A 13172-nucleotide genomic window follows, 5' to 3' on the forward strand; every position below is an offset into this window, starting at 1 on the left:
CGCGCCTGGTGGGTTACGGTGGACATTTTTCCGATCTCCCAGGTCAACTTATGTGCAGACCTGATAGTGCCCTGTCCCCCTTCGTGTGTACACGCAAGCACAAGACAAAGTTCGCACGGAAAAGATCACGCCTGTAATCCATGTCAGAGTTCGGTGGGTTATAGAAACACGAAAATACCCAGCATTCGTTCTAAAAAAAAAAATAAAAAAAAAGGCGTATGGCTGCCTAAATGGCGGGGTAAAATCGGTCATACACGTAAAAATCCACTCGTGCAAAAACGCGAGTGTAAGTGGGAGTTTCAACCCGCGAACGCAGAAGAAGAAGAAGAGGAAGAATATAGTTTTCAAAGAGCAGGTATAAAGAGAGAACATGCTATTGGTTGAAACAAGCAACCATTGACCATATATCCTACAAAAACTACTATCATTTATTCTGCAGACGTTATGTGCAGACTCAGAGACGGTATTCATGTCCCACCCCCGGCTCACCACAGTGGCACGTAAACGACCTCGGTCTTTCTGCCATCAGTGCAGGTGGCTGGTTACACCTATAAAACGCACACAACTAGGTATCTCATCTAAGGCCGGGGTAGCACCCGGGAACACGCCTTTAAGGGTTACAGTCGAGGGTGTAAAACAACATTTGTGACCCTCCACCATGGAATGAGTCGCATGATTGTCACCTTTGCATGATTTTCATATTTTTTACATTTTCCTAAAGGGTTTTTAATGCTCTATCTAGTGGTGAAACCCGTTTGAGAAAAGAGCGAACACTTTTTGAGTTATAAGCCTGTGACTAAGGTGACCCTCACACTGTTACCAGACACCCCCCGGACTTATATTAAGCCTAGCGCAGAACCGCGCGAGGTGTCTTGCGACTCATTCCGTGGTGGAGGGTCACATTTATCATACAATAATAATAATGCATAATATTTATATAGCGCATGTATCCAGGGTTTAACCCTGCTCGAAGCGCTGTACAATCAAAATACTACGACAACATAACATTATTTAACGTGCAATCGTACACATATCAATGAATAACACATTGCTCTAAAAAACATTATCACAAACACACGCACGGGCACACACACACACTACATAAAACAAATTGCGCAATAATACATTATTACAAACATACGCACTCACGCGCGCACAAAACACATACGTGAAAAACTAAGTACAGTACATATGGGACAACAGTGACCATCAGGAACGGGCCAGGCTTGAAAATGCATTTTACGGTAAATGTTTGCGGAAAGGTGTGTGTTTAGTTTTGATTTGAACTGAGATAGGGAAGAGCAACTGCGAAGGTCAGCGGGCAGTGAATTCTAAACAGAAGGGGCCTGATACTTAATTTCTTTGCGTACGTTTCCAGTTTAAATGTTGGTACTTTGAGGAGCTTGATTTTTTTCAGAGCTGGACCTGAGAGAGCGAGAGGGCTGGTAGATGCTCAGTACTGATGATAGGTATGGGGGAAGGGTGTTCTCAAAGTGCCTAAAAGATAGACATGCAATATTATTCATTATTCTAACAGCTCTGTCACAAAAGACCACGTAAGGGATCATAACAAACATCTTTTACATATATTTTGCAACTGACGAGCAGGTATTCATTGTAAACACGAAACACACCATGGACAGAAACAAGCAACACTTAAAAAAAACTATAAAAAAAACACTTCAAAGATCAAACGTGAACAGTAAGCAATAAGAAATATCCTCTAGGTGAAAAGAAGCGACAGTTGAATATTTTATCCAAAGAACACAGGTAAAAGAGCGCATATATAAAGAACACACAATGGAAAGAGTTGAAAAGGTTGAATTAATTCTTCAAATTGCCAAGACACAAAGAGTGAATATAACGAATGAAACAAGCAACTATTGCATGTACGCTTCGAAGAGCACTTATAGAAACACTCCATGTCAAATACGACACTTTGGGTCAAAACAGGCAACTGTTGAATATTTTTTAACGTTTCAAAATGGCACATGTTAAGGAAGCACCAACTATAGACACAAAACGCAGATTCATTCAATGTACCATCCACACAGTTAGCTAAAGAGTATGTCACATGGAGAACACACAATAGACTGAAACTATGCGTAGAACACAGTATTCCTCAAAGAGCAGATGTATACAACGAGCACATATAGATACTTCACTATGGATTGCACCACTAGGTATAGAGAACACAGCATTCCTAAAAAATATATTTTTAAAAAGCCCACGTCACAAACAATGGTTGACTTCATTCTTCAAAGACTACAAATATAAATTGTGTAGAAGAATAATACACCGGGGATAAACAAAATTAAGAAAATATTTTACAAACAACAACAACAACAACAACAACAACAACAACAACAACAACAACAACAACAACAACGAGCAACAGTTGAATATGTTCTTCAAAAATCACGTATAAATAACACACAATTGCATGATTTCACAAAGCAACTGTTGAATAGATTGTTCAAAGAGCAGGTATGAAGAGTAAACATCATGGTGATCAACAGTTAAAAACAAACTTCAAAACTCACACATGGAGAGCACAACGTGTGTCCCAGCCAGCAACTTTAAAATACTTAATTTTCAAAAACCACGTACAAAGAGCATGACAAAAAAACCACCCCAAAGTGTGCGTCCCTGCGTCGTGCATGCGCTAGAAACCGAGAAAACGAACTAGACATTTTTGAAAGAAGTCCCGCCACGCACGTAACCTCAAAAGAGCGAGCCACAGCATGCAGTGATTATACACTTACAACAAAGAACTTTTGATCGAGACAACATGCAACAGTTGTACAACACACCATAATAGTGTGACGCTGAAGATATCAACAAACATGACTAAAACATCGTCCTCAAGGAAGTGGGTTTAACCTTCTAAACATATAGTTCCCGATTAGCATTCCCTGTAGACATCAATCAAGAAACTGTTTCTCAGTGTCCACTGCTTGTATCTTGCTGGATGAACAGTTTTGCAGTGCCTTGTGAGACGGCTGTGCTAGCAGTGCCCTGTTCCGGACGGTCCAGGGAGTGAAGCTTCTGTGCGTTGACTTTGTTGGAACGATGACAACTCATCACCAGTGCTTCAACTGAACGAGGGGGCAGCTTTGAGATCTCAGCCTCCAGGTTTGCTAAAATTTTCTGTGTTTTCTTCTCAACTTTGTTCTCTTCCCATTTTTGACACAGTCCGTTCAGCGTGTAGAGGAAGGGGTTGAGCGCCGAGTTGAACGGCAGCACCAAGATGGCGGCCCACACGTTGACCTCACCGGGAATGGGAATGCCCAAGAACGCCATGAGTCCCATCACGCCGATAGGGAACCAGCAGCAGAAGTCGGTCAACACCACCAGGAACAGACGGCGGGCGATGGTCGTGTCTCGATTCTGCCTTTTGCTTCCTGCGGCCTTGCTGGTAGCTCGTATCGCTCTGTAGATAGCCACCTGTCCCGCCCCGATCAGCACAAAGAGGGCAAAGTTCATTCCGATGAAGACGCTGAAGGCGTAGCTGTGACCGCTGAAGGAGTGTCGAGTGATGGGCAGGGGCAGACAGATGCCGGTCACCCCGTAGAATTGGAGCTGAGCGATGAGAGGCACGGCGGCCAGACACACGCCACACAGCCAAGCCACGGAGCACAGCACTGTGCACGACCGCAGACCCATGTGGACCTGGGCCTTGAAGGGGAAGCACAGCCTGAGAAAGCGATCCAGCGTGATGAGACTGATCATGAAGGCAGACACCTCGCTGGACACGAAAGCCAAGAAACCAGCCGCGATGCACGTGTTGCTGTGCCTCCATTCATTGTCCCGCGTCACGTAGTCACCTCGGAAACGTGCGTCAGCAGCCCCGATCATCGTCATGTAGACGCCCATGAGAAGGTCAGCAGCGCTCAGATTGACGACCAGCACGTGGAAAGTGGACCATGGCGTCCGCTTGCTGCTGGCCACCCGGTACGCAATCACCCCAGCGTTGCCCACAAGCGCCAGCACAGAGAACGCCCACAGACAGACTCTGGAGACGTCACGGCGGAGCAAGTCACTGCACGAAGACAGTTCATCAACAGGGGCGTAGCATTCCGTGTCATGGACAATTAGACAGCAGAGCCTGGGATTATCCGCATGCAGCTCTCTGAGACGCACCAGGCCACCGAGGGGATTTTTGTCAAACTTCACCATCGGATTTCTGCTGATGTCAAGGCTGATCAACTGAGTCAGAACGCTCAAGGCGTTGTCCATGATTTCCTGTAGCCCTGTGTTGGTCATTACCAGTTCCTGAAGGTTGGTCAGAGCTGTCTCTGTCAGGAACTGTGTGAATCCAGAGTCCAGTGTCTGGATCAAGGAGTTTCCAGAGAGGTTGAGGTGGGTCAGCCTGGAAAGTTTTCCAAACATCCAGGAAGACAATCCTGTGAGGTCATTGAAACTGAGATCCAGAATTCTTAACTGAGGCATTTTCCCTAGAGTTGCGTTTAGGAGTCGACACGAAGAAACGTTTAAAAAGTACAAATAGTATAGATCGTATTCAATGGACCTGCTACTTCCACTAATGTCTAAGTATTTGAGATAATAGACTTGGAAACAATCGGCAGCCTGAAAGTTTGGACAAGAACAGGCAAAACCTTCACATGTACAGTTTGAGGGCCCCGTCTGCATGAAGGGAAAGCAGTATTTCTCGTCGTCTTTGTTGGGGCAGTGGTAGATCCCGTCACACACCAAGTCAGGGTGCAGACAGTTACCAAAATCCTGGCACCTGTAGTAACCTTGACAGGTAATGTTCTCTGTGGCAATGAGCTCATCCTCGCCTTCCAAGCAGTCAAGCTCGCCGTTCCTAAGCAGGTACGAGGGAATGTAAATGCCGTTGTCACAACGAAACAGTCCCTCCATGTCTGTGGCGTTTTCTCCCACATCAGTAAATCCGGACATTCCATGACCGTCAAGTGTTACAACACGAGGGTCAAAGCGACACAGTTCACACCTTGCATCAATATTGGGCGTGCCAGGCGGAACGAGACAGTCTGGAAACCATTGGCGGTAACCACTTGGGACACAGTCATCGTGACCACACATAATCTGATCATAGTGACACATAAAACAGCCCTCTTCATCGCCCCCATCCTCACACTGTTCGACACCATCACACAGAAGAGGTCTTGGAATCACCGAGTAGCCTCTGCATGAGCTGTGTTTGTCCGGAAACAGCAAGCAACCCTCTTCGTCACTCCCGTCACGGCAGTCTTTGAACCCGTCACACACCAGACTGTAGTGCACGGGTGGCCCGTACTTGCAGTTGAACAATCGGAAGTGATTGGGCGACCAGCCACCTAGGGAAGATGTTTCTGTTTGAAGAGAGAGTTGTGAGCCAGAGAAATCACTCCACTGACACTGGTGGAAGATCAGTACTAGGGAGCCGTCAGAACACTCTTTGGTCGGGGAGCTATCTCTATTCAGTGTCTGTCTTGTCTGCAAGTGAACACTGTTTGTCCGCGGGGAGATGGCGCTTTTCTTCTGCTTAGATTTCATGCATAAAACTCCAAGAGGAGCCGTTTTGGGTAAGTAGCACCTCACAGCTTTCAGATGCACTTTGGGAAAGCCAGCAAGCACTGCGCAGTGTTCCATAACACCGTGTCTTTGGATTTCCAGTTCCTCGTAAGCTATTGCACTTCCTTTAACCCCCCACTGCCACAGGAAGCGATACAAGTGTTTTAACTTTTTCGCAGTCGATTTACATTTTTGGAGTGCTATCCAGGCTGAAGGAGCGCCGCTTTTTCGGACCATGTTTCCAGCGAGGCTTTTACTGGCGTTGTCGGGTAGTACAGCCAGGCTCGCTCCGAACAGGTTTGAGCAGCTCCTGTTGGCTTTGGCTTGAATACTAAAACCGTAGATACTAAGTATCAGCTTGAAGCAGTAATTATCGTAAGGAACCCAGTTCCCACAACCAAGCTGCGTGTCACAGTCTTTCTCGTCCTCGTTGTCAAGGCAATGCCAGAAGCCGTCACAGCGCAACGCTTCGGGCACCACGCGATCCCCAGAGCAGTTGTAGTGGAATATTCTCTCACGGACTTCTGCCGGTATCCGATCTTTAAAAGGAAACCACCTCTCATCAAACACCTTTACAGGCATCGTACTCAATGGGTAAGCTACGTAGCTAATATTGATGAAAGTGGTCGGTGTTGAAGGACCGTTTGATTCTGAAACACGCAGCTCCACAGTCATGGCTCCTCTGATCAGCATGGGGGCATACCTGAACTCTTCGTCTCCTACAATTTCCCGTTCTATCTGAGCCTTAGTGTCATTGGACTGGGTGGAAAAGCTTGTCACTGTCAGGTTACTTTTTCTCGTCAGCGACACTTGGTGCAACTCCACCACAAGACCGTGATCTGGGGGCGCCATTACTGTCCAACGCGTAGAAGTCTTGCATATGTTGGACTGTCCATCCCAAACGAGAGTCCCGTTTGGCTCGTTGAGAACGTGGTCGGACGATCCACACGCAGATTCATTGAGAGATGGCTCGTTCGTGGCTCCCCCTGTTACGGGGGAGGTTTGGGGGCCGAGTTGTGGAGAAGGCATGTTGGTCCCCTCAAAGACTGGCTCGCTGGTCACCGACACAATCAGCAGTAGGATCAACAGTTTGCAACGAAGGCCATGGAAGTCCGCCATCTTTGATCTCGTTCCACCTTAGTACTGCAAAGAGTGACAATGAAGGGGACAGGTTGAAGAGAGCGGTGTAACACGCGAAAATTAGTTCCACGAGATTTTTACTCCGGAGTAAAACATTTCGAACGAAAATGTTACTCCCTTTACGAAACAACTACTCCCCCATAACACGGGAAAATTACTTCTAACGACAGGTGTGTTCCGAGTCAACATTTCGGTCGAAAATGTTACTCCCCTGACGAATAAACAACGAATACATTATTCCACCCTAATACGAGCAATGTACTGCCCACGCCAGGTGTACGCAACTTATAATCCCCTGTCCCCTGTTAGTCTTGGTGGTGGAAAGGGTGAAGGGAGGGTAGCGAGATCACATTATCCCTTCGCGCCCATCCGATTTTCGCGTACGAGAATTTTACTGGAACTAAAAATGTTGGGAAGTCAAACTTTCGTGGAGGGAGAAATTTTTTCGTGCCTTGGGGAGTTCTTTTCTCGTACGAAAGGTGTACTCGGAGTAAGAATTTCGTACAAAATGTTTACTCCGGTGTAGAGTTTTCGTGGAGTAAAAATGTCGTGTTACACCGGGGCTGAGGTGCGCGAGGGGCCACTTAACTTCGTGGGAACAAGCCGAGGAGTCTGATTGGTTGAAATCACGACAAATCCCAAGTTCAACCGATCCGACTCCGCGGCTGTGTAGCCCACCACCCGTTTGAATGGCACCCAGTTTCCGCTTTGTGCACTTTAACCCTAGACTACAACGTACCAAACGTGTCAGTTGTCGATTGATAACCCTTTCATCGCTGTACACAGCTTTAGTATCATAATAATAATAATACGAATATTTATAACGCGCACATATCTCACCAACAGGCGACTCAAGGCGCACATACACTCATTCACACACACGGAGACTTAGAGTCACTAACACACACACACACCATCAACCATTAAAATTTATATGTACAGTTATTCAGGGTGGGATGGGGGTGGGCAGTGTAGAATGCATGGATTATTTGGAAAAAAGGAATGTCTTGAGTGCAGATTTGAATGATTCGAGGGACTGTTGTTGACGGAGGGGGAGAGGTAGTGTGTTCCATTGGCTAGGTGCTTGGAAAGAAAATGAGCGTTGACCCGCTGTTTTGAGTTTGGTGTGGGGGATGTTGTAGTGGGGCTCCTATGTTGCAGACGCACTAATAAATCATTCACATCTTGCAACAAACATCATACTTTGTGATATTGTTCCTTATAATTATTTAAGGGATTTCAGATACAGAGCCACTTCAGAAATCGTTTTTTGTTTTTGTTTTTGATAGGGAATAAAAGGCTGCATTATTTTACAGCAGACGAAATTCGTACCAAAAGCGCTCAGCAGTAAATAATCCCAACTCAGCAAATGTAAAATTCAATGGTTTACCATGCACCAGAAGTTGTCTGCTGATAACACATGCATGACATAAATACACTTATGGGTATTTTTGTGTTCTGGTATTTAATTTGATCGTTTTTAGAATGTTATATATCCGCAGCATAAAAATTCAAGATGGCGGCCTCCGCAACATTGCGTGTTTTGATTTGAGCGAAAACAACGTTGAAGGTAAGTTTTCAAGAATACGCATCCATTCACCAATGTCACATCATTTTACTGTTTAATTCACCCCTGGGGTCTGTTATTCATCGGGTGAAGCGCTGAAATGCAGAGACTTTGTTTAATCTTGCAATAGCTCATTAGCTGGATTGTGATGCTGATAGATCTAGATCTATCTGTTGATTACAAGTAAGGAAATCATGATCGCCACGCTGGTGATTTTAAACAGATTAAACGAACTTTGAATAAAAGGCATGGTATGATCAATGATTAGTCCTGCCTACGTTAAAGGCATATGTACTCGATGACTATACACGCTAATTGCTTTACCAACAGCTGGAGACATGCTAAATTAAGTTCCCTGCAAAATATTGTGGTCTAGGACCCCTTCAATGTTGAGATATGTTAATTTTCATTTTGATCTGGATCGTCCTATTTATAGATTTGGCAACACATGTAACGTTGATGCAAGGGAGCTAACACCGCGGCTTTGTTGACATCCTCACTTTTTCAGAGGCTAGAACAAGCTGTAATGCATGTATTATGGTCCGCGCATGGTGACACATCGTCATTATATGGTCTTATGGTGCGTTTGACATCGATTATGGGCAAACTACACTTTGTAAACACGGGAGCGCGTACATATGCCTTTAAGGACTTCCATAAGTCTCTGAACGGCTGAGGTGGGGAGGGGTAGAGTCAAAAACTGAGTGAGGGTAGGCCAGATAGTAGGATGACCTCACCAGCTGGAGATAAAAACACTCCACTCCCCATGTCTTTACAGTGTTGTGATCAAACTTTCAAAGACGGCAGGTAACAGACACAAGCATACAGTGTATGCTAATCAAATGAGATAAGTGGTTTTGAAAAATGAAGAGGTACCGCTCTTGGAGTTTTACAATTTTGGTTTGTTGTTTGTTTCTTATCCTTTTGCTTATTTTAAGTTGACCGTGCATTGGTGTGAATTTTATTTTTACAGGATATATACACGAGTTACACCACATGCCGGTTCCTGGGAACAAGCGTTCTGCAATTATTCCGGTGCCACAGAAGGGAGCTGATTTCACAAGTACTACTGTATCAAGGTTTGTTACCTAATACATCCTGTCTAGCTTAACAGTAAGATTTTTTATTTGTATTAATTGGAACATGTTTGCACATCATTTGTAAGCGACATCTGTGAATTTGATGGGTTTAACGTACCCTCACTATGGTCAACATTCTGTTAGCAACTGTTTGAAGCGAATAAATGTAGCGGTCAGAAAGATTGCAGAATCAGTTGGGTCACTGGAAACTGTGTTTGTTTGTTTTTTAACCTGAAACAGTAAGAATTATACGAATTCATGAAATAAAATTTTCTTTCATTTTGGTCTGTTGTGTGAAGACTTGCTAACCCGGCTTTGACCGACTCTCTGAGATAGTAAACATTATTCAAATACATTCAAATAAAAATGTCACTTTTGATCTTTTGTGTGAAGGGTACCCCAGGCTGATTTCCTGCACCATGGATGTAGAGGAGGCCGGACAGTCTGCTTCTCATTCCAGCTGTGTTGCGTTTTTTTCTGCTCGTGAAGTGTATCGCCACATTGCCAAAGTCATTGGCCAAGAGAAGTCACCCTGTCTGCCCATTTTGCATTGCCTTACAGGCTGTGACACTATGTCGTTCTTCAATGGTATTGGGGAATCAGAAGGCTTGGGAAGTATGGCAAGCATTTGAAGACGTCACTCAAACTTTCTTCATGTCGTCTGCTCCTCTTTGTAAGCTGAGTACCACTGACAGGGCAGCACAAAAGCTTTTTGGTGTACATTTGTAGGACAAAACCAGCAACGTACAGTGCTAGACGGTACCTCTTCAGTAAAAAGAGCTTCCAAATTGACCATAATCCCATTACAAGTGAGGTGCTGCTGCAGGACATGAGATTGAGAAGAGCCATCTACCTATTAGACTTCCAAACTCTGTGGGCTGGCAGTTCAAGGCTGGTGTCACAAACTCTGCCCAAGTCCAGCCATGACTTGTTTTGTAATTCGTGCATTAGCTGGGTTTCGTGCGGTTTTGGCTTAGCTGAGTGCCTATACAGTGACTCGGTGTGTGTCCGTGGGGATGGACAGCCAATCGCGGGAGGGTATTCACGCACGTGGTGTTGCGTGGTGCGTGAACGAGTCACAGGCTCGAAGGTCACTGCTGAGTAAAACTGTGAAGGAAACGGATGGTTGATGTGAATGCTCTATCCGGCCGACCGGCGTGTTGATGTTTTTACAACCCCGGAGACAAGTTGTGTTCCAGCTGTCTTGGTGTGGCTTCAAGGGTTCTACGGGTGGTCAGTCCTCGAACGGCAAGGTGTGTTGAAATTCTGTAGTTTTTCTCTCCTTCCGTGCTCAGGGTCAAAATTTGTTGGTTCGAAAATGTTTGTGTATGAGAGAGTTTTAGTTTTTTTTAGTTTCCTTGGTTGGTGTCATTTTTTGTGTAGGGTGTCTGGGGTAGAAAGGGGAGAGGGGGAATGGGAAACGAGGGAAAGGGGGTGGACAGTTTTTCATTGTGCAAGAAGTGTGGAGAGCGAGTAGGCTGGTGGAAAGAAGAAAAGAGGTGTCAGCAGTTACTGCGAGTGAACTCATGTGTGGGAAGGATTTATTTTTATGGAGGGTGAATTTAAGGTAGAGAGCGTTAACTCCAGAGAATGAGTCGTGTAGTAATTGCAAGTGCGGAAAATTGGACACGAGGTACGGGAGGTGTAAACGGGTGTTATGAGATGTGCAAAATAGGCAAGCTGTTTGAGTAAACGGAGAAATGTAAACTTAAGGTGGCGTCGGGTGAAATACGGGAGTTCACTGTCAAGACAGAAGACGGGGGGTTGGTTTTGAATATGTGACGTCATCACGGTTAGAGAAAGAGGGAAGAACGAGGTGCCACTATGTAATATGACTTAAATTCATAAGGGGTGAGGGAAGTGGCGTTGTTTGTGAAGGGGCTGCTTGTGAATGGTTGGGTCAAATAATGGAATAGGAATTGTTTATTATGGGGGCAGCCATGTTGTATTGATTTTGTGAAATGGGAGTTGTAAATACTTTGTACATTTATATTGATGATGGTGGATTTACAATTGCATAAAAGTAAAGACTATAATTAGGTATTTAAGTGAGTGAAAATTGTAAGAATTATTACATAATTGGCCATGTTGGGACTCTGGTATTTTGATAATGATGGTGTGGTTAAAGTTAAATAGTAACTTTGATGAGATGGCCAGGGTGGGTAATTAAGTAGTTAGTTATGGTAATTAGTGAGTAATTAAGTAAAGAGGGGACTTTGTAAATTGATGAGAATTGATAATTATGGGAAGTCTAATGAGGGAGATATTGTTGTTAGGAGAGTCAATTTATGGACTTTGTGGGTAAGGGAAGATAATTGAAGTATTGTTGGGGGAACAAGTAGTTATACTTGGCTTTGTTCCTACGACAGCGTTCAAGCACAGAAGCGGGGCTGTGGAAGAGTCCAATCCAGGAGGGATGAACGACATGAGAGACAGCATGAGTTTCCGGGTGCAAGATACTTCCGGCTCTATACCTGGGATGAAGGCGTGCTAGTTGGTGGGGTTTTTGACCACCGGTGTGTCGCAAAGTGTGAGCTGTGGAGGTGAGGTGGCCCACCGTCAGTGGGTAAAGTGTTGAAGGTGCTGGCATTCTATTGCCACGAGCAGTCTGTGCATAAGAATATATTATGGCATCTGTGTGCCTGGGATATGCAGCTGTGGCTTCAATAAGCACTGTGACCTATAAGTTAGTTTAAATACATTAAAGACGTGGAGATTCTGCAAGTGTTAGAGGAAACCAGGTAGTAATTGACTATTAATTAAATATTAGGTTAGTAATTTAGTACCAGGCCTGGTTAATTACATTTTCAACGGGATTAATCTGGAGTGTCTTTAATTTTTCGAGCGACGTTTGACTTCGTGGATCGGCGAGATTTGAAACTTGACTTTGATGTGAAACGTCATGATCACCACGCACGAAGAGAAAATTATGTAGTGATATGGTAATTTGTTGTTATGAAGCAAGGTTATTACGTGGTGGATTAATGTGAGTGTGTTATTGATGAATTAACGTTCGTACCATTAGATAAATATTGTGTTGAAATAAGTGGAAGAGAATTGAGGGTTTTGTTATTTAAAGTTAAGTTAGTTAGTATTACTGGTGGCTGGGCCTACTGGTTTCATGTGTAGCTGCGTTTGGCGTTGATCTTATGCATCAAGGTTGAAGGCAGGGTAGCAGTAAACGTTGGTAGTCCCTATCACGAGGTATTAGTGTAAACATAAGTTAGAAATAAAAGTTAGTTAATAAATAACGGGGTTAATTGATTAATGTAAGTGAAGATAAGCGGATTTTGAGTTGAGATAAATTTATAAAGAGACATCTTGATTTTTCGGGATTAGGGAATTAAGGTGGTAAATGGTAATATTTAGGGGTATCTACAGTTCTCTTAGTATCAAGTTATAAATTCTCATAGCCATTTTGTTTTCTTAAAACTTTAAGATAATTCTTCCTACTTCATCTATCTTTGATTTTGAGTGATTGTGATTGGGTGTGAATGTGAATGCGGTGATGTCGTGTGTGTAAATAATAAACTTTGGTTTGAATGTTGCCTGGGTGTGGAGTCAGTGATTAGAGTAAGAGTGGTTGATTGTGTCTGAGTGTTTTGTACGATAAAAGGTATTCCTATACCTCTCCCAAAACTTAGGGGAGTTACAGCTGGAAAGTGGGAGTCATTCTGGACGAGCTTTCAAGAGGTATCCAGCGTGTGCCGAGAACTCATGAGGTGTGCCTGCAAGAAGAGCTGTACAACAAAACGCTGCAAATGCTGCTAAGAAGGACTGCAGAGCACAGCTCTCTGCAAATGTGCTTGCATGCCTGTGAAAACTGTCAGCATCTAAACTGTGCAAAA

The 13172-nt window shown here is 44.3% G+C and overlaps 1 protein-coding gene across 1 annotated transcript; it reads right to left on the bottom strand.

Annotated features, from left to right (window-relative positions):
• Positions 1-2385: 2385 nt before the first annotated feature.
• LOC138969705 (G-protein coupled receptor GRL101-like) lies at positions 2386-4452 on the bottom strand. Its single transcript, XM_070342564.1, has one exon. The coding sequence runs from the start codon at positions 4450-4452 to the stop codon at positions 2944-2946; it is 1509 nt and encodes a 502-aa protein (XP_070198665.1). The 3' UTR covers positions 2386-2943.
• Between the last annotated feature and the right edge of the window lie 8720 nt (positions 4453-13172).

This window comes from Littorina saxatilis, linkage group LG6 (genome assembly GCF_037325665.1).
Source record: "Littorina saxatilis isolate snail1 linkage group LG6, US_GU_Lsax_2.0, whole genome shotgun sequence".
NCBI classification, from domain to species: domain Eukaryota; kingdom Metazoa; phylum Mollusca; class Gastropoda; order Littorinimorpha; family Littorinidae; genus Littorina; species Littorina saxatilis.